At 34.3% G+C, this 27,582-nt stretch overlaps 1 protein-coding gene across 1 annotated transcript in view; it reads left to right on the top strand.

Annotated features, from left to right (window-relative positions):
- Positions 1 to 3,252: 3,252 nt before the first annotated feature.
- The window catches only part of NEK10 (NIMA related kinase 10), a 36,027-nt gene continuing 11,697 nt past the window's right edge, over positions 3,253 to 27,582 (top strand). The window contains exons 1-21 of the mRNA XM_032180686.1: positions 3,253 to 3,326; positions 3,647 to 3,707; positions 4,622 to 4,752; positions 5,235 to 5,333; positions 8,056 to 8,140; positions 8,935 to 8,976; positions 10,484 to 10,562; positions 10,918 to 10,985; positions 11,988 to 12,067; positions 13,287 to 13,373; positions 14,713 to 14,937; positions 15,429 to 15,568; positions 17,336 to 17,397; positions 19,503 to 19,580; positions 21,901 to 21,965; positions 23,391 to 23,493; positions 23,605 to 23,733; positions 24,314 to 24,451; positions 25,131 to 25,176; positions 25,903 to 26,024; positions 26,223 to 26,325. Of these exons, the coding sequence (XP_032036577.1) occupies positions 3,253 to 3,326; positions 3,647 to 3,707; positions 4,622 to 4,752; positions 5,235 to 5,333; positions 8,056 to 8,140; positions 8,935 to 8,976; positions 10,484 to 10,562; positions 10,918 to 10,985; positions 11,988 to 12,067; positions 13,287 to 13,373; positions 14,713 to 14,937; positions 15,429 to 15,568; positions 17,336 to 17,397; positions 19,503 to 19,580; positions 21,901 to 21,965; positions 23,391 to 23,493; positions 23,605 to 23,733; positions 24,314 to 24,451; positions 25,131 to 25,176; positions 25,903 to 26,024; positions 26,223 to 26,325 (2,017 nt within the window). The remainder of the gene's footprint in view (positions 3,327 to 3,646; positions 3,708 to 4,621; positions 4,753 to 5,234; positions 5,334 to 8,055; positions 8,141 to 8,934; positions 8,977 to 10,483; positions 10,563 to 10,917; positions 10,986 to 11,987; positions 12,068 to 13,286; positions 13,374 to 14,712; positions 14,938 to 15,428; positions 15,569 to 17,335; positions 17,398 to 19,502; positions 19,581 to 21,900; positions 21,966 to 23,390; positions 23,494 to 23,604; positions 23,734 to 24,313; positions 24,452 to 25,130; positions 25,177 to 25,902; positions 26,025 to 26,222; positions 26,326 to 27,582) is intronic.

Below are 27,582 nucleotides of genomic sequence, written 5' to 3'. Positions count from 1 at the left end.
ATAGACCCGGCCGTTTATGGCTCCCTTAAACTGCTGCCTTGCGGAGAGAAAGTGAACAAAAACCAGCGGCTTGAGTGTTCTTATCCGCTGGCAAAACGGGAGCCTCATATTGGATCCTAATTAATCTCCAAAGAAGGGATAAAACAAAACTCAAGAGGTAAATATATGCGTATGGAGGTTTTCATGTGTAGTAAACTTGCAGATTTCCATATGGGTTCAGTTAATAAAACAAGTAAGTTGATTAAACACACACGAAGCTCTTCAGACGCTGCCTGTGCGTGCTCACCAGCCGGGAATTCCCTGGGCTGGTGCTGATGCTTCTGACGTGCTCTGCGAGAACAAGGGGGTAAGTGCTCCAGGGTTGCCTTCGGTTTCATCTGCTTGGAGGAGGAGAAGTACATCTTGAGAACCTTTTTTGTCATCTTTGATCTTCCTCTGACGTCATTTGACCGTTACTCGAAACACTTTTCTGTTTTGACGATAACATGTCGATAACTGCGCTTTTGAGTGATTTTTCATCTGATCTCACCCAGCTTAGATACATTCCTATCTAGGAACAGCATCAAAAGTCTTACTAAAGCCAAGATATAACGTATCTGTTGCTTCTTTATCCAGCTTAAGCCAGTTCAACTGCTGTATATAATTAGGTAGTGGAACTCGGCCCCTGGAGTGATTAAGAAAGGAGTTCAAGGTCAAACAAGCAGCTAGTTAGCTTACAAAGCTGTTTGTATCTGTTACTTACATCCACTGGTTATTGCTAATAAAGATTATAAAGGCCATAACATATCATTTTCTTAAAGCAAGTTTCTAAGCGTTGCGCTGTAGTTTGTGGAGGTCGATTTATCCTCCAATGTGTCTTTGTGTTTTTGTTTATTTTGGGGTTTCTTTTCACCTTCTGAAGCTTTATGTGCTTGTGTCATCTGAGACAGATACTAGACTGGGCCACAGATCAAATCTGTTGCGGTAATTCCTTTGTCTCCTGTTTCTCATCATGTGAGTTCGTTCTGTCAGGGTTCCTGGAACATTTCTTGTCCTATCCTGCACGCCAGCACTATCAGAATGCATCTCTCTTCCTTTGTAATTGAGTTAACATAAATAATTAAACGTAATTATTACCTTTTAAAATGAATTAATTAATATTGCTCTCATTTCATTGTTTTAAATGGAATTGAATAAGACTCCACACCGTAGAGTTATTTTCCTTAATGTGTTTCTGTTGTTTTTAAAAGTTGCATGATCTCAATCTTTTTCTGGCACTACCTGAATAAAGTGCAAGTGTTGTTTGGTTTGTTTCTTATGCATTACTCATGTGGCCGGCTTAATAGCTGGGGCACAGTTAATAAGACAGTTAATAGCCTGGCTCCATGGAAATTTCTTCTGGCACAAGTAAAGAAGAAACACATGGGTGGGAACTTACTTAGCGATTCAGGAAAGTCAAGTCACTGTGTGAATTGGTAAGGAAATTTTTCATGTCTGTTTTCTCTCAGGTTTATGGCTGGTACAAGGAAAACAAGGGGTTGTTCCTTTGGTAACCTCTTGCCAAGGGCATGGTGCCAGTACACCCACCTGATTTCAGGACTGGCTACCAATGAAAGGATTTTCTGCTCTTCTCTCCACCTTCTGCAGCCGTGCACTCCTGCCCTCTGCCTTGTCAGCAGAGATGTTCATTGGGCCACTGTAACAGCTAAATTTGTAGAAAACTAACCATACAAACAGACTTATACAGTTTTCTTCCTGTTTAGTTCTCTAAACTGGCACAGGTTTGGGGCTGGTAAGCTGAAGAAGTGGAGAGGAGTGGCTGAACTTGGGAGGGGACAGGGGCTGTCGTTTTCACCGCAGCTGGCAGTTATGTTGGCTTATATCTGCAGGAAAGCAGAAGGGCACCAACACTTTAAGCCTCACGGACAAATGCTGTGTTGTGTGCATTTTCCCTGCCCTTGTACTTGGGGACAAGCTATGGAGTGATGAGGGTTAAGACAGAGAAGATATAGTTTGTATATTGGAGGAGAGTGGAGGAATTTCTCGGGGATCCACATCAATGATTCTCTGTGTGATTACTGGTGATAGGATAAAGGCTTGTGCAATACAGCAGGAGCGGATGAGCTGAGCTTACAGGACACTTCCCTGAGTGCATGAGTTCATATTGTCAGCAGTTGCTTTTTGTGTAGTTCTGTGCCTGATGTGAGAATGTATAATTGGGAAAACAGCTCTAATTTTCAGGAGGGAAACAGCAGCTTCTGATTGTTTACCATGCATGTTTCCATCCTGGTTGTCATCATCTTCGACTTTATGAGAAAGAGGAATAAAAACCAATTGCATTACTCTACACTGCACAAAGAGAAAAGAAGGCTATAGGATTTCAAAGAGATGTCCTGTTAAACACACGACAGGGAACATCCAGTCTGTTTAGTGAATAGTAAAACAACTAGAAAGGATTTCACACAGCGGTACTGATCCTGTCCAGTAAGTGATACTTATCCTTGTTTTTTTCTTGGAAGTCAGACCTACTGAATCTGATGCAAATAAACAATGTTTGTCTGCAGTGGATCTAATGTGTGGTAGTGGCCCTTACAGGGCCAATCCATTACATCTCTGTTCATGTACTGAAATAAGCTATACGTCCCACTGCAAGGAAAGCTGGGTGCTGTTGGAATAAGGCATCCAGCTGAAATTCATAAGACCTGGATTCCAACCTCTGCTGAAAATTTCTGTGGTTCTTTCCTAGACTGCATGATGTGTGCATCTCATTTATTTGTCAGATACCTCCTTTTTCTACCCTTGATCCACCTTTTGTAATTAGGTGATAAAACCATTATCTTCTTTGTTGCCTGGACAACAACTTGTAAGATAGAACTATATGTCAGCCTGTGAGCACTGCTGTAACATCAATAGCCAATCCATGGTGAAAAATAATGGTAAAAATAAGAAGAAAAAGCCTAATAAAAATGAAGTGCAATAGCAAGACAGCTGGTATTATTTACCCTCACCAAAAATGTGTAGGGAAACTAAGGCTTCTGTATATGAGATTTATTACTTACTTGTTAATATCTGAAATTCTAAAGAGTATCTTCATGTAATGCCTAATGTTTCGTGTTGCAAAAATGGTAGAGCTGTTTTTTTTTTTTTTCCTAGTCATTTCTGTTAGTTCTGTGAGTAGACGTGTTGCTTAATGCTGCAGTAATATAACCCTAATCTACTTTATTTTTAAGGAAATGAGTTCTTAGTCATGCAATGATGACAATGATACATACAATGCCTGATCAGGACAAAAAGCTGAAGAGCATAGAAAAAGCTACAGACAAAAAGCCTCATGGGATTTCTGTGAGGTATAGTATCTGACGTCTTTGTTTAAACTTCAGCAGGACCCACGTGGAATTTGCGCTAGCTGCCAAAGCAGAATGCTTTAATTTGAAATGCAGTATAAACATGACAACTGTTACTCTGGTCACGAAGTTTATTTACACCTTTGTTGATTTAACACATTCTGGAGAAGCTATAAATTCTTCTCCATGTAAAACGAGGACACTAAACACCAGAAGACTTTATTTTCTGTCAGTGGTATTGTTGTTTGCTGACCTTCTTTACTCTTAAGAAATACGTTTATGTAGCTATTAACATATATTTATGCTATTTTGTTTTATTCTAGGGATTATTCTGATCTTAAAAGACTTCAGTCTCTCTTAAATGTTCTGTCAAGCAAACATCAGGTATTTTTCAATAACTATAATTAAACATGCTGAAGAATTGTATAATTATAAATAATAGTGATTATGGATTGTGGCAGATACTTACGATATTGTGCTCTATTATGATGAAAAGTTACTAAAACCTTGTGTAGTGGATGTGGTGGCCCCCCCCCCACCTCTGCCTGCAATATTAGTGCTTCTCTGTGGGGCAAATCCTACTCAGAAAGGGTGAAAGAATGAAACTGAGCCAACTCCCATCCTACTCTGCCATAATCTTTATTTAAACAGGAAAAACAACTACTTTACGTCAGTATCTCAAGCGGGTTGTATCCAGCTATTAACACACACAGTCAGTTACCCTCACAGATTTACTCCACACCCTTCCACAATTTCACAAGAAGGAAGGTTAATAGATTTATTAGTTATGACATGGTGAAGAGTAATAAAGTACAAAAAATTTGTAAAAAATCAGCATTTTAACCATAAACAATTTGTCTTTGGAGAATAACACTTCAGCTAAAAGTCTTCAGGGCATAAATATCAGTGCCTAAAGCTTCTAGGACAGTAAAATCTTCACCTCACAGAATTGAGACAGGTAAGAAACAGAAAATGAGTATATGTTGCAGATTTTCTCAAGCTTTACTATTATAAACTTGAAAAGGTACTATTCCTTATATTTTATGTCTCCACACATGTTTTCCAGCCTTGCTTTGCATCAGTGTCCACTTTGTTTTTTTTTTTTTTTTTTTTTTTTTTTTTTATCGCATGATGTGTTTTTGTGTGTGTATTTTACAATGGCAGTTATGGATGGAAAGTTTAACAGTGTCTATAGTTCAAGCCAGAACTTGAGAAAAGGTATTTTTTCATGTTAAAATTCTTGTAAAACCGTTAAAACCAACTCTTTGTCTCATGAGTACCCTGGTTTTCTTCCTTAGCTTCCAGCTGTAGGTTTCCAAAATGGTCAATCCAGCATAACAAGATACCTGCAAAATGTCAAAAGCAATGGACAAAACCCTCATGGTCAGTGGCAAGAATCAACTGAAGTTGTTGAGCTGGAAAACTTTAGGTAAAAGAAAGAACCAGTATGATGGTACTGTGTTATATTTCTGAACATCTTTGTGTGTCTTAGACTTGGTGAGGTGTTGAAGGCATTTATATTTGTATTTAACTGCGTTTCTTGTACTTTCATGTTAACCCGCTGAGGTACAAATTATATACTTTTAGTTTTCTAAACCTAACTGAATATTTTTGCTTTTGTAAATTTGACACATGCTTCCACTCAGTAGGGTGGACTGTTGAAAATTAATATATCCAATTTAAATAAGATGGTTTCTTTATTTGGAAAGCTTATAATATTCCATTATAGTAGTACCAAGTTATCCAAGAGACAGACTGTTCTTCCATACATATTAGTGTCTGGAAATCTGAAATTATGTCATTCCCTTGTAAGTGCTCATGTGATATTTCTTAACTTTTCTTGCTAGTGTTAAGTTTTGGCTTGTTAAAAGATAATTACCAATTCAGCATTTTTCTTATATTTTTTATTAGTGTGACCTACAAGAATGAGAGAAATTTTAGCAAACATCCCAGACATAAGCTGTTTCAAGAGATCTTTACAGCTTTAGTTAAGAACAGATTTACCTGCAGGTCAGTATATTCAACACATTCATACCCAAGGAGGGATCACTTTTTTTGCCTTAACTAGAGAACCAACATGTGTGGATAAGGCCTGGTATATATATGGTTCAACAGTAGACCTCTATGTGGAAATTAGTAGCTTCACATTTCTACATAATCTTAGTTTTAATATTTTAAACAGTCATTTTGGGGTTAGCTTTGAATGCTTGGGTGGTTGGGATGGAAGAAGGAAGGACTGGGTATCTTTTAAAAAAATTGGATGACTGAATTCTAACATCAGCTATGTTTCCTTTGATCATTTGCCCATATCCGGTATTTGTAATCTATAGTTTCTTTTTCCAAATAGTTTTGTTCTTATTTTATTGATTTTTATTTGTATTTTACGGAAATATTTATGTATTTTCTTATGCTGCTGCCATTTGGTTGAGCAAGAAAAATGTGCAAGACCTTCTAAAAATAGGGGAGTAGAGAAAGATGTTTTCTGGAAAAAAAGTATTTTTCAGGATTTCTGTTACTATACACCACTGTTATATGATGTATTTTTCCTTTTTCAATCCAAAGTACATTTTCTAAAAAATCCTAAATGTCACAGAAGCTTAAAGGAGGAATCCTAAAATGTTTAAATGTGCTAATATGTAACAAATTGATTTTATCTAAGTACCTGAAAACCACCATAAAATTCACAGTTTACTTAGACACTTCTGCAGATCTAACTAGGGAATTATCTCATCTTTGATTATTTAAATAGCAGGAGATTTTAAGACAAATCAAAAAATCATTTAAATGATTTCTAAATCTGGAACCTGGAACCTCTTTCCTTCTTTCTTTCTTTTTTTTTTTTTTTTTCCAGGGAGCTCTATGATCTCAGTACCTACCAGTGTCACATCAGAGACTCAGCTTCATTTGCCAAAAATTTAAGTGTTTAAGAGTAACTTCTTAAGAATAAGAAGACACAAAGAATAACAAGTTCTATTTATACATTATGGCATACCTAGCTCATATTTTAGTTTTTGTTTTCTTTGGTACCCGTTGATGATTATAATGATACACCAAAACTAGCATCTTGTATTATAAATGTAAGCAGCCAGGTGTAAGGTTAATGAAACAAGCATATATTAATAAATTTGACAGACCCTTAGGATAAGTAATCACCTTACAAAGGTGATTTAGTTGCCTTTATAAATATTTTACCGTGGCTGTGATAGTGTCCTCACTTTGGAACAACTGCCGTTGCATTGTGTCAAGGCCTTAGAAGTTCTCACCCTGACCTGCATTACATAATTTAATTGCATAGCTATGTTGTTTGGGGTGCAAATTGAAAAATCACACCCACTTACCAATGTCACTGGTTGGAGATAGTTCTGTTGGCAAAAAAAAAAAATCACTGTGATGAGTACAACTTAAGTTGTTTGGATAAGGAGTGTAACTAAGCAGGCAGAAAAAAAAATAATCTTGCTGGCATATGCTGGATATACACTAAGGTCTCTAGTAACAGGAATAGGTTCTCAAATGTTAACCAGGCTCAGAGAATTACTGTCACTGAATTACTCTCCCCTCAGAAATGTGACAGATGTGTTGCACAATTAAAGAAACTAACATCTGCCAAGAGTCAACACTTTTTTAAAGTATAACTTTGTAGAGCCACCATTTAAAGTAAGCTAAGGATAATTTTCTAATTTGGCTTACAAATTCTTGCCTGCCAGTATATGGTTGCTGTTCACTCTCCATGAAAGTTATGCACTTCTTGAAGTGGCCAAGTATGGAAGCATAATGAAAAACACTATTACTTTGGGCAGAATGTTGGCGTGGAAAGGCTGAGATTTTGCTAGTTTCTACTTATAAAACATTTATTTTTATCAAAATATTTTTAGCCATTCATTGGCATCATTCCCAACTGCAAATGATAAAAGCGTAAGAGAGCTGCCATGTCACAGACTTCTGTTCCTTGGAAGCTTGCCAAGATACAGATTCTGTCCTCTCAGTTAACAAAAGAAATTCCCCAAAGATATCTGAATTTTTGTTTGTTTGTTTGTTTTTCCAAAAAGAAAATGGTGATATATACCTATAACAGACAATGGAAATAGTAATTCCGTTTCTGGTATTTATGCAGGACTGCTGTCCCTGGATGCTTTGTGCTTTCTGCCAAGTCTTGTGCTGGAACTGTGTGTAGAACCATAAAAGAGGAAATTCTATTTGGAAACATACAAACAACAAGAACAACAACATAAAAAAAAATCCAAAGACTAATAGTACTCAAATTTTTAAAACCCAAGATCATTTAAAAATAAGTATTTCAAATCTAGGTAGTTTAACTTCTGAAACACCCATGTGGTTTTATTATGTATTTATGTAAGTAGAAGTTGTGAGCTGAAGTTTGATGTGTGCTTTTAGTGCTTGTGCCTTTTGGGCCTTGATCCAAGCACTTAAGTTTCTACCAAAGCATGATCAGCTTGTGCTTAGAGATAAGCATGTACTTCCCTGCATCAGTTCAGTGATAGTAAATGTTGGCTGTTAGTGTTCATATAATGAAATCAATTTATTTGAACTTATCTGTTTGAATACAAATGATATAAAAGGTCTATAGCATAGAATTCTACAGTATGGTATATTGTACAGTTGTTGTAGTTCAATAATCTTCTAGTCGATCGATTCCTGAATCCAAATTTTTTGTATAAGTATTTTTGCACTTCTTTATTGTATTTGGTTTATGTTTTGGATATTTCTGTTACAGAGAGTGGATTGATCAAGCTCCATCCATCCATTTTCTTAGAGTATTAATCTGCCTGAGATTATTAATAAGGGATCCATGCTACCAGGTCAGTATATCAAAGTATTGTTTTTTTTCTTGGACAAGAGTATGTATATAACATCATGCATACGCTTGTGTTGGTGCATGTGTATATAAATGTGTATATTCTTATGGATGTATACTTAATATATACATGCACCTATATTTCTATATGCAAAGATATAAGTGAGTTGCAAACAGATTTCAATAGATAACTTGCACTGCTACTGGGTAGCTATTTTTTCTGGTATTTGTTTTTTGTAGGTTTTGGTGTTGCTAACCCTAATAACCTATAAATCTCCGTAACAGATGTCTCGGTCATTGCCCAGAGCCCTAGACTGTGTATGTGACTTTACTGCTCTGTACAGATATGTAAAATTTCCATAACTTACTAACTGAAGAAAACCAAAAGCTACCTATTCCCCCTAGCAGCCTACTTTTAAGAATTACGAACAAGCAGATTTTCTTTTTTTTTTTTTTTTCTGGCTGTTATAGCCATTCTTAATAAGACAGCCCCTGACATCTGTTAAGATATTTGTATTGTGTATTTTTTTTTTTTTGCATGTGTTGCAAAGCTTATACTGTTGTTCTAATTTTGTAATCTTTCACATTTCACCTCTGTGTTTTTACTTATCTACTTACTGTAAGTAACTCTAAACTCTGAAACAGCTAAGCATCTCCAAAATGCATTGACTTTGATCACTAGAGTTAAGATTTCTCAACATTCATAATGAACAGGGCATTTATGTTCGTGTAGTCTCATTGGTAGTGCCTTTTGTATTCTGACTCTATTTTTTCGTCTTTTTATTTTCTTTCTCTTAGGAAATGCTCCACAGCTTGGGTGGGATTGAAAATCTAGCTCAGGTAAAATTCCTTTTAGTACCTGTCCTGGTTTTGGTTGAGATATAATTGTTTCTCCTTCTAGTAGCTGTTAAGGCACTGCATTTTGGATTTAGGAAGACAGTAATGCTGATAACACACCGATGTTTTAGTTGCTGCAGAGCAGCACTTACACAGAGTCAAGGACTTTTCTGCTTCTCGTGCTGCCCTGCCAGCAAGGAAGCTGGGGGTGCCTAAGGAGCTGGGAGAGGACAGAACCAGGATAGCCAACCCAAAGTGGCCAAAGGGATGTCCCACACCATGTGGTGTCACGCTGAACAATAAATATGGGTTGGCTGGCAGGAGTTAGGGGCAGCTGCTTGGGGACAAGCTGGGCAGTGGATGTTAAACAATTTCATTGAGCACTACTTGCTTTGTATTTTCTTTTGTTATTATAATTACTATCAGCATCATCATGATCATCATCATTATTACTATATTTTCCCTTCCTTTCCAGTCCAATTAAACTGCCTTTATTTTCCTTTTTTTGGTCCTAATAAACTGTCTTTATCTTAACCTATGAGCTTTTACCCTTATTCTGAGTCTCTCCACTATCCCATGGGGTGGGGTGGTGGTAAGCAAATGGCTGTGTGGTGCTTAGCTGCCTGCCTGGCTAAACCAGAACAGTACCTTTACCCATTGTGTTGAATATCAGTTTATTATGATTAGAATAAAATATATTGTAAAAAAAAAAGTGTATTCTTGGTTCATGGAAAGAAGTGAATCTATTCCTGTGTTTGCACTTAAACGGTGTTTTTTAAATTATTATTATTATTATTTATTTTTTATTTTTAAAACTAGTACACAGCGCACTTATATCCTTATAATCTAGCAGTATTTAACAGAAGACTTTCCTTTTGGAAGGCATAAAAAATGCCCCCTAAAGTGGGGAAAGGATTAGAAAAGTCAGTACAATTGGTTCAGTCAAAAAAAAACTATATATTTTGAAGGAAGATATGTAAAGGCACCTTGAATTTTAGCAAATGACTTTTCGAAGGTGAAAGCATAGTGATAGAATGGTTGAACAGGCTGAAAACTGGGGACTACACTAAATCTACATTGCAGAATATTATTGTTAACCAATTACTGTATTGTTGTTGCTTTACATTAACACTGCTTTACTCCTAGATTTTTAATACTCGTTCTTCATTGAGTGGAATCTGCCCATTTATCAGTGAATTATGGCGTATCTTGAATATGGCCCTAGAAGTAAGGTCTTTGTATTTAGGGGTGTTCAGTTGTTCAGTGGATTTTCCTCTTGTGGAATTTTTACACTTTTGAGTTCTTGTACTTCCAAGATCTCTTCTGTACCCTGAGAAGTTTTAACAGCAAAAGTGTCACTTTACAGACTTACTTTTTTTTTTTTTTTTTTTTTTTTTTAATGATACAGCTGCACCACCTACAGGCAACTTGTGTGCATAACACTCTAGATTTATGAACTAAAACTTATATTTTAATGTACTTTTATTTTTTTAATTCTCCCCACGTATAGTATATGGAAACCGTAGCAAATAGCTATCTTGATTATGGAGAGCAGCAGCATGATATAGACAAATTGGTCAACATGACATGTAAGTAGCCAATAGCATAAATTTTGAGTGCACTTATGACATTTGTATGTGAGGCTTAAAAACATTTAAAATACCTGAGAGGGTCAGTAACTGAGGTGTTAGATTCATTATTGGCATCATCACGTAATTATAAAGGTAGCTGAAACTGTAGAAAGCAAAACCTTTTTTTTAGGTTTAATATTTCTTCTTAAGAATTTAATACCTCTAAATACCTCTATGCACTGAAGTAACAGGGTAAAATGAGCTAGTCGTGGTTCAAAGAACTTATCTGGTATTTTATTTTATTATCTGTTAAGTAAAATGGAAAATACTGAGTGGTAAAGCTCCAATATATGCAACTTCCTTTGTTCCGTAGACATTCTTCAAAAGATTGCTACTGTTAAAGATCAAAGAGAATGGGTTATAGCAAGTGGAGCACATAAAGTAAGTGCTTTATAAAATTACTAATCATAACCAATTAGCTACTTAAGTAAATGAATTTTCCTTTTCAGATTTGATCTAGTTGGCACTAAGTTCCTTACAATGTCAAGTTTGTAAAGTAAGATAATCTCAGTTCTGTCTTTTATTGTGGTGAACGAGCATCATGATGATTACTTCTTCTGTGTGACTAACTGGCTCAATGCATAGTTATTGGATGTTTGAGAAAATTAGTTCTTAAATATTTGAACTAACTCATTCCTATTAAAAATACTAGCCATGTTTACACTGTCTGGGACTATGTATCCTATGATATGAATTGAAATGTCTGCTTTGATTTTTCACTTAGGCAACATTGTGTGTCAGTTTTGCTAGAGATTACTCTCAGTGTAAGGATCTACACTTGATGTATTTTATTGCTGATTTGTGGGAAAAAATAGTAACATTGGAGATTGAGATCAGTATAAGTAGTGCTTTGTGATTCTGTTATGCTGCAGTTGGCAATTAAGATCAGATAGGACTGGATTACATTTCTAGAGGATCTAGACAAATAAGAATTTTACTTTGATATAAATCATTAAGAATGTATATATATATATGGCCTTAAATTATCTACTGTATGGTTTAAATGTAAGCTTAAAATTAAGTTTTTACTTCAAGAGGACTTGGTTTAGAATTCTGAAGTGTTTTACACAGGAACAGTTGTTTACAAAGTTATATTAAAGTGCACAGATATTTTAAAAAATCTTGAGAGATGAATCCTTAAAAAGATGAAACGTCCTTGTTCGTCCGAAGACTTGGGTGTATTGTAAGACTTTAAGAGTGTATTTTAGTGTACCTAAAATGTACTTTAAAAGTACCTAAGACTTTTAATGTATTCTTTAAGTATTTGGTAACTTTATTTTGAAAATTTATGGCATTTCAATAAATAACTACCTATATGTTTGAGTCATAAAGGAAAATGAATAATTTATATTCATTTGTCTTGTTTGATGTTTCATTTTCTAGACCTTAGTAAATTTGTTGTCTGCCAGAGACAGTAATGTGCTTTTAGGTGCCCTCCTTGCCCTGATTAGCCTAGCAGAAAGGTAGGTTCAACATAATGTGCTGCTGTTCACAATAAGAATTTTAATGTTATGTCTTTACACATTATGCCTTGTCTTGTTTGTGAGGAATACTTTTTTTTTTTTTTTTCAAATCAAGTCTTGTTCTGTGGAAGACTAGGAAGTCTGCTTCATTTTACATTGTATGAGTAAAAATGAAAAGTTAAAAAGGTTTTACTAGCTACTAATTGGAAACTTTGGTCCTTGCAGCACACTTGCTGCTAGTGTGGAGAGCTTTGCAAGGCTGGAGTCATAGAATCTCTTTCGTAATCCCTGTGCAGAATTCTGTAGTTCTTACTGAATTCTCTCTATGTGAAGGTCTTTTGTGCTGAACTTAATATATGTGTCCCACAATAGCAAGCAAGAATATTGTTCAGTGTAGTGAATAGTGAATGCATACACCCAAATCCATATATATGTACCCTTTCTTCACAAAATGACTGGTTTAAATGAAAATAAGGTTCTTTTCTTTCCTTTTTTTTTTTTTTAATTATTATTATTATTATTTTACTCTATTGTGGGTGGGGATGGGGAAAATGAAAAAGGAAGATACAGCATCATTAATTCTTAAAGACTTAATTCCTAATGTCTCCCAGACTTGTTTAACAATTTTATCTTTAAAATGAAAAATTATAAGGAAAATTTTAAAACTGAAAATAATAATACTATTTGTTAAGATCAATAAAAATTTACTTACTAACCTTTCTCTGGATGTTCTCTTTTCCCAAATTTCTTTTATTCCATTTTTTTTTTTTAAATTATCAGTATGAATTTGAATTTGAATCTTATGCATACATTTGCAACTTCCATTTAAATTTCTTCACAGATTTAAATGTTTCACATTTTGACTCAGTAAGACAGTATATGGAGTATATTACAAACATTTGCATAAATTATATTTTATTCTAAAGGTACACCTAATTTTCTTAATTTCTAGTATGAAACAAATTATTTTCAACTTTACTTCTGTGCATTCAGGTGTCCACATTCATTTTTTTTTGTACTGAGAAAATTGAAAATTGTTACACTGTTAGTCTTGAGCCAACGTATATTTGTGTCTTTAAATATCTGTGATGTCGTTATTAGATAAGATTTGAGGAAAAAAATATTAGTCAAAACAGGGTATAAGGAATGGGCCTAAAGAGCAATGTGTTTTTTGATATGATTTAATTTCATAAAAATGCCAGAAATAATCAATTTGTAGTCCAGAATGTAGGGAGAAGATAAGTGAGCTCACCATTGTTGAGAACTTGCTGGTGATATTACATGAATACGATTTGCTTTCTAAAAGGTGAGATTTTGCTCGTAGATTAATTATGTTAAAATATTTTTTGACTTTTTCATTTAGAGTCATGTTTATTTAGAGGAATTAGATAGAGTGCCACTTTAAGATTCTCAGAGTAAATTTCTGAAACCTATGCATTTTCTGTCAGATATTGATATAGTGAAATCTCTTCTAGTAGTTCTGTTATAGGCTGTCTCTTCTCTCTCTGCTGACGGCCTACAGTGCAGTGCAAATAAACTGTGACGTTACCAAAAAGTGACAGCAGAAGATTTTCTTGATGTATCTTTGCTGCTGTCAAACCTGAATGGTTAGATGGAAAGTATATTGAACTCAGGCAGTTCCTTCGATATTGAATATAAAATAGTAAAACACTGAAGAACATATAGCTGCTGTAGTTTATACCAGAGGCTAGATAAGACCACAAATCCCTCTAATCACAAAATTGTACAGATCTTTGAACATCCACTTTCATCTCAGCTAAGCCTGCTAGTTGAACATAGTATATCTGCACTTCAGTAAGAAACAAATAGCCTTCAAAGTTGATATTTCACATAAACTATCCACATTTATAATTCTGAAGACTTAAAAAAAAAAAGTTGTGCTTCTAGTATGCAAATTATTCTCCATATTATTAGAGATAAATAAAATGAAAATGTGAAAATATGCTACTTACTTTCTGCATTTGAAATTATTTAGGTTATATATAAACCAAAGGGGTGTTATAAAAACTGGAATTTGAATATAGGCAGGAAGCTGATGAAGTTGAATGCTACTTATGAATAACTTTAAATTCAGTTAGGGATTTTCCTATGTTTCATGAGACATACATGCAGCTTTCTGGTCTCAAGTGGAAGTGAAAATTCCTAACCACAGTTTCACTGAAAAGTCCATCTTAATTACATCTTAATTACGCTGAAGTTAATGATAATCTTGTATGAATTTTTTTTAGTAATACATCCAATCCTTTTGTAAACATAATATTCAAAATATACTGGAGAAGAATCTGGATTGTTTGTGGAGCTATTCTGTTTTAACAGATAGACTTTATACTTGTACACACACTTCACACATGCAGTGCTACTTGTAGTAGTAATGCCATTAGCAAGAAGGTGGTAATATGAATGGCTGAATGACTATAGTCCACCTGGCCACCTCCATGCTGGCTGTGTATGCTTGGCCGTCTTTTTAGTGGAAAACTTAGTCATATTCAATAGTAAATGTAATTTCATCCTTTACAAAGGATGAAATTATATCTATATCTGTATATATGTATATATTTTTTTTCTAATAGGCAATAAAAATTAATGATGAAAATATTGTTTAAATCCCTTACTGATTTTTTCAGGCTAACAGCAGAGTTGTTACGTCTCCTATGTGCGGAGTCACAGGTCAAAGAACAAGTAAAAATGTATGAAGGAATTCCAGTTTTGCTCAGTTTACTCCATTCTGATCATATTAAGCTTCTATGGAGTGTAGTTTGGATTCTGGTTCAGGTTTGTGAAGACCCTGAGACTAGTGCGGAAATCCGTGTTTGGGGTGGAATCAAGCACCTCCTTCATATACTACAGGGGTAGGTTTTCGTTCCTGAGCATCCTGTCACTTATGTGAGACTGTTTCATATTTTAAGTTATGTTACTAGACTCCATTTTATCAAATAGAATCTTTGTTTTGTTCAGCTGTGTATGATGTCTATAAAAATTAAAACACTATTTAAAACATAATGAATAAGCAGTATTTTTTTCAACTATGCATTGTTCTCTTAGAGTTTTTCATATTTTCAGTGTATATATTGGTATGAATAGATTATAAATGTTATTAATGCTTACTTAGTTTCCTTATAATTAGACACCTATTTATTGAACTAAAATGGTGAATGTAAATAATGAATGCATTAAAGGGATTTTTTGTTTAAAGGCTTCTTTGCTTTTTCAAATTGTATTAACAATTAATAATTAACAATTAACATTATTAAAGTAGTGAAAAAAAGACTTTTTCAGAACTTCAGAAATGGCTAACAAGGATGTGTTAAGACATTTTTATATTGCAATTTAATTCTTTCAGGGAAAGAAATCTTGTTTCTGATCGCTCTTCAGTTGGAAGTTTATCTAGTGCAAATGCAGCAGGCAGAATCCAACATCTTCATTTGTCAGATGATTTGAGTTCTGATGAGATACAAGAAAATACTTTCTCCCTTCAAGCAGGTTTGTTCACAAGGTGTAATCCTCAGTCATGTGTTCACTTACATCTGTAAAAAGGGATTCAAAATATTTCAAAATTAAATTATAAACATTTTTACCTGCTAGTGTGTATACTCCCACCTGGAAGGGTAGCACAAAGTCAATCTGTGTTAATTTCTAAATGTGCAGTACCAGTACATATGTTCAAAAGCACACTTTTTTTTTTTTTTTTTTTTTTTTAGAAAGAAACAAAGGATAAAATATTATGTACATGGGAATCATATATTTCTTCCACCTGTATAAATGTCTCAATTTTAAAAGATTTTATTTTTAGCTTGAGATTAGTTTTATTTGATCACATTGTTCCCTCTGTTCAAACTTATTATGATAGATCAGTCATATATTCATTATAGTGGAAATATCAGAGTGTTATTTCTAAGATTGTCTTTAGATGAATACAGTCAGGTGAGGATCATTCAGTAGCTCTGGAGAGAGTCCCTTTTAGAGGAGGTTTTTTTAATATCAAATATCACATCAAGTCTCTGCTCTGAAATGTCTTCTGAAGGATCACGTTTTTCTAGTGATTACAGAAGGACCGTGGAAACTATCCTTACTAGGATTACATGAGAAGAATATTCCTGAAAGATGTAGCATAATCACAGACTCATAGAATGGTTTGTGTTGGAAGGGACCTTTTGAATGCTTTATTACTGTTACCTTTGAGGAGCTAGTAATGTGAAATGAATTACATTAGCAGTTCTCACATCCATAAAGACTGTAGTGCCTTACCAAAAGCACTACCTGAATGGAGCATATATTTGGGTTACTTCTGCTTTCTTTAAGGACCCCTAGGTAAAACAGTTGTACGTAAGCACTGAATTTACAGAAGACTTCTAGTTATGATGGGTGTACCTATCTATATTTTTATCTCTTGGGTACTGGTTGTAGGTTTCAAGGTTTTGGTAGTGGAACGCCTGCAAGGGTGGCCTCTGGGAGGTAGGAGTCAGCCTGTGCTGGACATAGCTGTTTCCAGGGGGCTCCACAGCAGACTCATCGTTGGCCAAAATTGAACCCATCAGCAAAGTTGGTGGTGTGCCTGTGAAAATGTGTTAAAGAAAGGGCAAAAATGCTGAGTGAGCAGAGGAGGAGAAGAAAAAGGAGAAACAGCAGTGTGAACACCAAGGTCATAAAAGGAGGAGAAAGAGGTGCTCTAGGCACTGGAGCAGAGATTCCCCTGCAGCCCATTGGAAGCTCCATGGCAGAGCAGGTATTCACACTGCATCCTGTGCAGAGGACCCGTGCTAGAGCAGAGGAAAAGTATGAAGAGGAAGGAGCAGCAGATAGGAACTGTTAGCTACTGACTGTAACACTCATCTGCCACCCTCCCACATCCCCCCCCACTGCTGGGGCATGGGGTAGATGAGCTGGGAATAAAGGAATGAAGATGCTTTTGGGGAAAAAAAAGGAGGAGGTGGGGGGGGGAGGGAAGGTGTTTTAATTTTTAATCTTTGTTTCTCACTATCCTAATCTATTCTAATTGGCAATAAGTTAAATTATTTTTTTTCCATAAGTTAAGTCTATTTTGCCTGTAATGATAAATGGTGAGCTATTTCCAGTTCTTTATCTTCACCCATGAGCTTTTCTATCCTATTTTTCCCCACCTGTTGAAGAAGGGGAGTGAATGAGTGGTGGGGTGTGCATTTGGCCCTTAGGCAAGGTTAACTCACCATGCCATCTGAATTTCTTTATGAATTTGGCCCTAAATGTTACATCTGAATTTTTTTTTTCTAGCTTGTTGTGCTGCAATTACTGAACTGGTGCTCAATGATACAAACGCTTACCAAGTAGTACAGGTAGGAAGACTTTATTAAGTTAAGTAAGGCATTGTGGTTTATAATTTTACTTATTTGTTCTTACTGGTCACTACCAATTAACAAGCCAAATGCAATTTAAAGGGATTGGACAATATGCCTTTATATAACTTTCAAATACATTTTCTATAACAGCATCTCTATACATTTACAAACAAATAAGGACAAAGATATCAACGTATGTATCTAGCTGTTTGGGATAATAAACAGCTTTTCTTAGTGTATATTTTGTTTGGCATCTCTTGCCATGCTTTTGCTGGCATAACAGAATAGTAGTAAGTGTCATCATGGAATTAACTAAGAAAAGCAAATCCTTAGTTTCAAACTGTGCAGCTTAATGTTGTTGTGTTGTTGTTTCACAAACAATTTCCCTTTTCCTCAGCGTCTGATATTTCTGAGATGGCTTCCTGGCATTCCATCCCCAGGGGTGTGTTTCTAAACTACATTTTAAAATGTAATATTTCAGTTGGGACTTACGGATTTGAAAACTGTTCTTAAAAATCCCTGCTATGTATTGCATGAATAGCAAAAGACATCAATGTTTAGGACAATAATATCAGCTAAAATCCATATCCAACTTTTATACCCTATATGTTGTCAGTGATCAAAGCTCTCATTTTATTTTAAAACCCAGCCGAAGTTATTCTTAAAAGGAATTGAGAAAACAGAGTTATCTTAATTATGATAAAGAAGGTATTTAGGTAAAGACATTTGTATACATTTCAAAAACTGTTGTTCAGGCAGAAAAGAATGGAAGTCTAGTTTTGTTTTTTTTTTTTTCTTTGTATCTTAAGCACTGAAATTCAAGGTAAACAAAATTTTTCTTTTTATCTGAACAACATAACTTCATATGTTTAATGCTGAGTCTGATTTCATCAAAGTAAAACATCACTTATTAAGTTAGATATATTTTGAAAACAGTGCAACACCTGGGGGACTTAGGAAACGAAAGGTTGATTTTAACATAGAGTAGTTTTTTTCAGTGTTGCTCCAGCAGTGCATGATAACTGTGGTGTCAGTTAAAATTGCTGAAAATTGATGGGACAATGTACAAGCTGGAAATAAGATGTTTCAAGTTTAGCTTCTTCCCCCACTCATTCTGTTTAAAGGCAATGATGTCTCCCTCTGTCAAAATATCAGCCAATGTCCCCCTTTCAAATCAGGCCAAAGCTTCAAGCGTGTTCATTTTAACAGATTTCTACACTACAGCAGTCTCTTTCATTTTCAATCCTACTTCTTTCTCTGTGCTATTGTAATTTAGTGTTGTACAGTGAACAAGACGAAGAAACTTAGTTTAAAAATAGATAGAGGGAGAAGAGTTGCAGCACTTTTAGTTATGTGCTGAAACTTGTATAGAAAGTAAAGCTAAATACCCTCTAAAGGTTTTTATCAGTAGCAAAGGATATCTGGTTCAAGCTGTTCAGAACCGTTTGCTTCTGCTGTAGCTGCCCTCTTTCTGTCCATCCTTTGTCTTTGTCTGAACTTACAGCCTTGGTAGCAGCCTGCAGGCCAGAACATGTTTATGACTCAATGTCTCTATTTCACTGGCTAAAATTTTAGGTTAAATCCAGCCTTCATGAACAGTTGAAGAAAATGTGTCATGAACTGCAGCAGAACATCTGCAGAGCTGACACACATTCCCTTCAAGTCTGCTAGAGAGAAGAGTAATCCCCAGTAGGGAGCTTATGAGGTAACTGGGAGCTGTACTGCAACTAAATCCACTAGTGCCCATCTCTCAAACCAATGTGATGGACATAATATGTTAGTGGAGGACAAAAGCATGGTTACAGGGAAATGGAAACTGAAACACAGTATGGGTTTCACAAAATCCCACCAAAGGCACAGACTCAGGCTACCACTTCTGGTGTCTCTCTAGTTTATGATATTTATTGCAAGCTCACCTTGTAGTATCTGTTTGAATGTAAAGACGATTTCATTATGTATATTTAAGCTATTTCAGTTTATAATTCAGGAGGTTGAGAACTTGGAAATTTGTATTAGATTCTGATTTATCTGAAGTAGCAATGTTTTTATTTGTGGTTTCTGTGCAAAGGAATGCTATTAATGTTGACCTTTCTCTGTTCCAGGCAAATGGGATATATACAATAGCAAAGCTTATTTTACCAAACAAAGAAAGGAATGCTGAAAAAGCTAATTTATTGCAGGTAACTGCCTTTATTATAATTGCATATTGAAAGTCCAAAGCAGTTCCTGAGAATTTTCATGGTTTTAAAATTTATTTTAAAGTAAATATCTTACTTGAGGAAGGAAAAAAAATCAAACAAAACAAAACAAACAAATAATAATTAAAAAAAAAAAAACAACCAAACAAAAAAAACACAACAGCCAACCAACCAAACAAAAACAGGAGTAACAAATGGCCCAAGAAGTAAAAGCTGAACTGCTGATTCAATTTAAGGTGCTCTGTTCTGATCTACCTTGTTTCTTGCACCTCATATAGTGTAAAGGAAAATGAGTATTTTTCCAGTGATAGGACTACTTCAGGCTGCCCAACATCAGATCTTTTTTTATTCATTGCTCTCACTGAAACTTGATGAAAGCTTGATGTCGTACTAATATCTGTTTATTTCTGGAGCATCTTATGGTGGGTGTTAAATAAAATTAATTATTTTAATAATTATATTTTATATCATTATTTATAAATGTTTATAAATATAAATAAAATAAATTAGGCTGAAATTTATCAGCAGTTATTAATTATCTGATGGCTCTTTTCCAGCCTTTGTGAAATGGGTGTCTTTCTAAGCTTTAATAAAGTAGTGGTCTGTGGTTCAGGGATGTTTGTGACACAACTGGTGCTTCTCTTCTGTGGACAAGTATGAGATCCTTACCACAGCTGAATTGCTGTCTGTAAGGCCTTTATCATTGTTACTGCTATGCATTACAGTTGTAGCTATTGGAATACCCTTTATGAATTTCATAGGCATTTTTCTAAGATTCTGACAGTGCAGTGTAGTTCTTTACTGCTCCATTTTCTGTGCTTTCAATGATTACATTTTCAGCTTATTTCTACTTGTTACCTTAGTGATTTCATTCCATCACGTCAGTTGTTGCTGTAGTATCAATCATTGATTCTGCATAAGTACCATGTATAAAAATCAGCATGCCTTAGCTGAGGCATATCACAAATATTAATATTTAATCTCAGAATACTAATGGAAGAAAGACAAATACTACTGCCATTTTAAATGCCCACTTATTATTAATGTAGTTTCATGGTATCCCTTCACTGGTGGGCTTTCTAAAATAAAATCTATGTACAGTCTCTAAAATAAAAACCTTTCAAGGTAACATTTACGGCTCAGCTGGTCTGGGTTATTTTGTGTAGCTAAGTTCTGAGTATGATTCTTAGTGGAATATTAGACATAGCAACCCACAATCCTTCTTGTGTGATAGGGAGTTTATTTTGGACTGAAAAGAAACATTGTCCTGTAAAAGAGACAGCTTCTTAGTAGCATTAACAATCTGTTTATTTTCTGCAAAATTTCCATTCAAGTAATATTTGGCCACTATTTTCTTAATTTAATGCATTTTCAAAATATTGGAAAATGTGTTCTTAACATATGGATTAGTTCTGCAGTTATCACTAAGATACAGTTACCATCATCAAAACAGGGATTAACAAAATGAACTGTAGTAGCATTTTAGTCACTGATACAATAGAGTAATTCTAAATTGTTAGAAGCATTTACTTATTTGCACTGTTTCAATACCTTATTTTCCTTTGGTTTACTTCATAGCCATCTTTGTTTGGTCAGCCATATTGTGTAGCAGGTGCAGTAAATGACTCTTGATAGAAAGAATTCAAGATGTGTTACATAAAAGCTTACATAAAAGTTACATATTAACTACCTATCAGTGGATGTGTTACAAATAAACTTTGTTGAGTAGAGATTATGTAGAAACTGTGGTATGTAAAGATTTCTGTAATGTAAATGTACTTTATAGAAAAAAAAAAAAAAAAAAAAAAATGAACATTCTCTCTCTCTCTTTTCCCCATGTTAGAACTTCTGGTGTTCTATACTGCATTTTTCAGAAAAAAAAAAAAAGTCAAATGCTGATTCTACTATATCATTTCAAAAACATTGATTACTTTTACTTTTTTTTTTTTTTTTTTTTAATTTGTTTACCATTGGAGAAGAAAGCAACTCTCAAGTCTTGAACTATCTGCAGATGAAAAGATGATGACTTACATGCTTTTCAGTGTGCACTATAGCTATAGTTATCTACTTTTCCTCCCTCCCTCTTTCCTTCCCTTCCTCCCTTTTTCTTATATAGTCCTACCTAGTACAGGAAGTGCCTAAAAATACATTTTTACTCCCTTCATTATCAGGTTAATAATGTAATCTACCTAGTCATATAAGTACAGAGCTTACTGACATGTTGGGCAACCTTGATGTTTACCATTGTTTTTTCCATTTGTGTTTAGATTTGTCATTAATTTTAGTATTTTTCCTACTGTAGTGTTATGCTTTCAGAGCCTTGAGATTTCTCTTCAGTATGGAAAGAAATCGACATATCTTTAAAAGGTATGTTAACAAAATGTTTTCTGCAACTCCATTAGGATAGCTTTCAGCAGTTGTCATTCCAATCAGAAAGATGTTATTTTTAAATGTTTTTATTTTCAGCATAAATAATAAGTAACAGACAACTTTTGTTCAGTCTGCAGCCACAGATAAACTTTCCTGCATTGCATCAGTGCCAGCCTACAAGGTCTAGATGTTCAGTAGAGACTTTTGTTATGCTTGCCAGAGAACCTAGCTCAGTAGGGACTTCCTCCTCCTCCATGAATGATTGTTTAAAATTTGTTCTAGACAGATTTTATACTGTCGGAGATAAACTGTACTTACATGTATATCTGAAGATTTTCAGATGCAAGTTACAGCCCTGAGTAGTAGCAAGTAACTGGGAAAACTAATTTTTTCCTCTGCTCAGTCATCTGTTCCTTCACTTGTGAATAACTTTGCATCAAGCCAGCTTACTTAGGAGCATTACAAAAAGGTTTGGGCCAGTAAGGGGAAAAGGCCTTTCATCAATTACCTATTTTTACTGGTGGTGACAGTTTCTTCAGGTAGACTACAAAGGCTGTGTAAAACTTAACAGTTTAATTTGTGGGATAGTTTAATTTATTAGGATAGTAATCATATTGCCTATAAGGTCTGCATGATAGTAGTATTTCTATATGACTTTATTCTGTATCATAAATTCCTAAAATTCTAAATATAAATTTTATCTCATTTTTACTTTTAAAAAGGTGGATTTTGTACTGGAGAATGGCCCCAGTTTCTAATGAATATTGCTGGCTGGTGTCAAGCATGGAAAGTGATAAATCTGGCCTGCTTTGCTGTCTTTCTTTCTTTTTTTTTTTTTTTTTTTAAACATCTTAGTTTTCCATATTTTCATTTTTGTCAGAACTTTAAAAAGAAACTGACCTCCAGTTAAGCATGTCACTAATCAAATATCATATTGTATCTGTTAGCTTCAATGTGGCCTTTCTGCTGTTCTCAGTCCCTTCCATCTTTTAGGCTAGACTTCCTGGGATAAACATTTTGAGATGGGTGTTGTGATTCTTTAAATGCAGACAAATGTTAATCCTACCACTTAATGCATTACAAGAAGAAACTCAGATAAGGTGACTACAAGCATAATGTAATATACTATAAGAAAAACTATGAAAAAGACTGGAAATTCAGGAAGTACATTGACTTTAAAGAGGCTTACACTTTGGAGAACTGGCATTTATGTTAATACCTGACACATGGAGACTCAAGTCTAACTTTTGAAAAGTCTTTTGGTGCCTATATATGTAATGAGTTAGAACAATACGTTAGTCAAGAATAAGTGTATTATTTAGAAAGTTCTAAAGTAAGAATTAATAATAAACACTGAATTTCTGTAGATCACAATCTATTATGAATACTTTCTAAATATATCAAAATGTTAAACCTTTGCAGACTTTTTCCGACTGAATTGTTTGAAATCTTCATTGATATTGGACATTATGTGCGTGATATTAGTGCTTATGAAGAGCTGGTATCAAAGCTGAATTTATTAAAGGTAAGTATAAAGCTTCATAGTTTTAAGAAGCTGTATTCTTTGCACATTCTTAGCACAAGAAAGGCATGAAATATTTTGTATTTACTTATTTGTCACTTAATTTATAATCAGGAGGATGAATTGAAGCAAATTGCTGAAAGCATTGAGAGCATCAATCAGAATAAAGCGCCTGCAAGACATATAGGCAACTATGCAATTTTAGAGCACCTTGGCAGTGGAGCTTTTGGAAGTGTATATAAGGTAAACTTTTTGGTATTAGTTTACAGGCTTGAGAGGAACTGTAACAAAGAAAGTTTAATACCAGTTTTAGGCACTAACTTCCTTTGGATTTCATTAAGAGAATGAAGGTACCAGAAGGTACCATTATCTGGGCTTCTTGCTAACAAATGTTTCTCCTTTTAGCATTTACTGTGCTTTTGTTTTGTCACCTCTTGTAAGATTGACTAGTATATTTCTCTGGTTGAATAGTTTTACTTCTTATTAATTCCTTCCCACAAACAGCATATCTGCATATTGCTAACAAATCTGTGTAAAGCCACAGAAGTTCAAGTATATTTTATTTGGAAAGGAACATTGTGCGCTGTTAATGTTCCTTCAAACACAATGCCAAGTTCACCAGTTTAATGGTAACCTTCATTGTGAGGCAGTTATTTTGGCTAATCACATCAAGTATGCATACATATCATATGCGCAGAAAAAAAAGCTATGACTAACTTTTGTAAGGTGTATTTGGACTCAGTTAACTAATATGGTAGCCATAATAATGTCCTTTCAGTTCCCATCCTATACAATTTTTACGGGGATTTTAACTTTTTTATAGGTTAGAAAACATAATGGTCAAAATCTTCTGGCAATGAAAGAAGTCAATTTACACAATCCAGCATTTGGAAAAGACAAAAAAGCCAGAGACAGCAGTGTAAAGAACATTGTCTCTGAATTAACTATCATCAAAGAGCAGGTAAGTCTCATGGACTCCAGTTTCATGTATGGGCATTCTGCTATTAGAATTAATATTGTGAGTTCTCTTGTAGCAGGGCTTCCACCTGCTGTTACTGCTTCTATCTGATCAGTACTGTATTTGTCCCTTTCAGCTGAATGTTGTCAAAATTGCAAAAGTTCTTGCTGCAGTGTTAGCAGCAGTGCAAATGTTTGTTATTGAAGATTCTTACTTTTTTCTTGTTGGTAGCGTATGAACTTTTCTCAGGAATTCTGTAAATGAATTCTTGGATTTAAAATATGTTGAGAAGATGGTTGTTTTTATAATTGTAAATTAATAATAATACAACAGAACAGACCAATCATTAGTGTTCTTAAACTATGAAAGTCAATACTTTAATGTAGGTGTAATTGTCTGTTTTCAAACTTCCTTTATTCTGTTCCAATCATTAACAGGAGAGAGGGGTATGAATAATGCTTTTTTTTTTTTTTTTTCTTTTTTTCTTTAAATCTGTTTTCTCTGGTAATCTGCAACACTTTGATGTTTTCTTTGCAACGAAGTGTTGGGGATAGCATTGCAGTGGAGATCATAAGCAAGTTTGTGGAATTCTTGTGGAATTCTTCCTTCCATTGTGTAAACATAAATACTGTGCCATCAGTCTAAGTATTCTAAAGATCTATTTTTTTTTTCCTCGTTGTAGCTTTATCATCCAAATGTGGTTCGCTATTACAGAACCTTCTTGGAAAGTAAGTATAAAAGTAGAGAATTACAGTATTATACATAATGAAGAAATAGAAATACATAATAGAAGTACTTACAACTTGGAGTGTGTCAAATTTGAAAAGTAAATGGTAACATTTTCTTCAAGAACGGCTGTGGTTCAGACAGGCTTATATTACTTTAAGATTGAAAAAAAGATGAGAAATATTATTTAAATGTGTTTATCTATCAGTAAAACTACATGTAGTCTAAACATGTAGAAAGTATCATTTTCATTCTATAGAGAGCTAAGGAGCCCAAATTTGCAGATGGAATATTAAGTAGGGATAAAAGATACAGTAGAATGAGTGATACAAACTGCTTAGCCATATTGTCTTTTTTTTTTTTTTGAATATATATATATTATATATATATATATATTTTTTTTTAAAGAGCTAGCTACCTACTTCCTACTGAGTGATTAGCAGGCAGTGAATTCCTTATAGTTGCTGTGGTATAAATGGATATAGAGGAAAAATTGTAAAACAAGGAGTAGAAATAATAATAAAATGTATTTGTCTGTAAAAAACAAAACCAACCAAACAACTCCCTCCCCCCCCCCCAAAAAAAAAAAACAAACAAAACAAAACAAAACAAAAAAAAACACACAACAAACCACAACTGCGTAAAAATGTATTTTAACCTCAAATACTCAATTTTCAAATGCCTTCTGTATACGTGTATTTATTATTATTGAATTTTCTTTTTTGTAGATGACAAGTTGTACATAGTCATGGAGCTCATAGATGGGGTGCCATTGGGAGAACATTTTCACTCTTTGAAGGAAAAGCAACAACGGTTTACAGAAGAAAGAATATGGCATATATTTATCCAAGTAAGGCTGTACATTTTTTTTTTCATCAATACTTTTCAGCATGTAGTTATTAGCACCATTTATGTTTGTTAGGCTAATAAAAAGCAAAGTAATGCTTATTATATCAAGCACTAATACCAGATATGAGCATAATTTTATGTGCCTTTACTTAGATTGCAGTTAAGAATCTTTGTAAGGCACTTTCTGTTTGTTTTTAAGCTTTGCCTAGCTCTTCGTTATCTGCATAAAGAGAAAAGGATTGTTCATCGAGATCTCACTCCAAACAATGTCATGCTGGGGGATAAAGACAAAGTTACAATTAGTAAGTAAAACTCCTTTACTTGAAGAGAATTTCCCATGATGAAAGCGAGTAGAATTTCTTTACTGAAACTCACAGAAGGTTTCAGATACTGAGGTGTTGGCCACCATAATTGGAAGCTAGTAAATTATTGTATTTATTATACTGTTGTGTAAAATAATTGCTACTGCAGATTTTGTGATCATTGCTGCCAGGTATCATCAACCATGACTATGTTTGTTGCAGCTGTTATGTCAAATATGACAGAGGAGATGATTTAGCCCTAAAAAAATTAAACTGTAGTTATGCTTCAAGGCCTTTTATTAAAATCAGAAAGAATATTGAGACAAACAGATTATATAGCCAGTGCTAATGAACATGCAAAGTAAAATGAACATTTTTTCTATTCGAGTTCCACCATGCAACAGTTTAGTACCTGTCAACTGTTCTGTGATCAGCTGCAGTGAGATGCTATATTTCTGAGCCTGCAGTAGTAAATATTCTTTATGTGTTTCTTTAGTCTCTACAGTGTGAAAGAAGGAGCCCAGGGAGGTTTCAGGATAGGGTTTGAAAACTGTAGATATGTGAATAGTGCTTTGAAGTATGGTAAATTTTTACTCTTTGAATTAATTAATATAACTTGGAATATACAGCAATGCTTACCAGCAATGCAGATACTGTAATTGTTAATATCCTCAAAGAGCTGCTGCATGCTATCTTACTGCTTATGACACAGAACCAAATAAAAATTAGAGTGTTATGAGAAGTTGTGATACAAAAAAACAATCTCTCTTCTTTAAAAATAAAGGGAAACTGTAGACATATGCACACACCCAACCACAGAAAACTCAGCTATAATAGGCAAATTTATTTAGCATCTGTCTTTCTATAGTATTTATAACTGACAACAAGCCTACTTAAATTCATTAATGATTAAACTGTATGTGTTAAAACCTTCTGATTCTTAATAGTAACACAATTTTGAAAGGAGTAGTTTTAACAGAACATTTGTCTCTAAAGGATGAAAATAAATAATCAGAATGTTATTTTAAAGTAAAATATCATAGTTGTATTTCATACCAACATGCTGCCACTGAGGGGCACTCTTGTCTTGATTCAACACCTTTGTCTCTGCTCTGGTCCAATCTAGACCTATATAAAAGCATAATTATATTTTTAAATATGCCAAAAATTACCTTTGAAATGCATAATTCTATCAAGATTTACAGGTGTTGAGGAAAATGGAAAAACAAACAAAAAAAACATTAAACTTGCTTTGAC

Source organism: Aythya fuligula, chromosome 2, assembly GCF_009819795.1.
Source record: "Aythya fuligula isolate bAytFul2 chromosome 2, bAytFul2.pri, whole genome shotgun sequence".
NCBI classification, from domain to species: domain Eukaryota; kingdom Metazoa; phylum Chordata; class Aves; order Anseriformes; family Anatidae; genus Aythya; species Aythya fuligula.
This window is presented reverse-complemented; position numbering and strand designations above follow the sequence as displayed.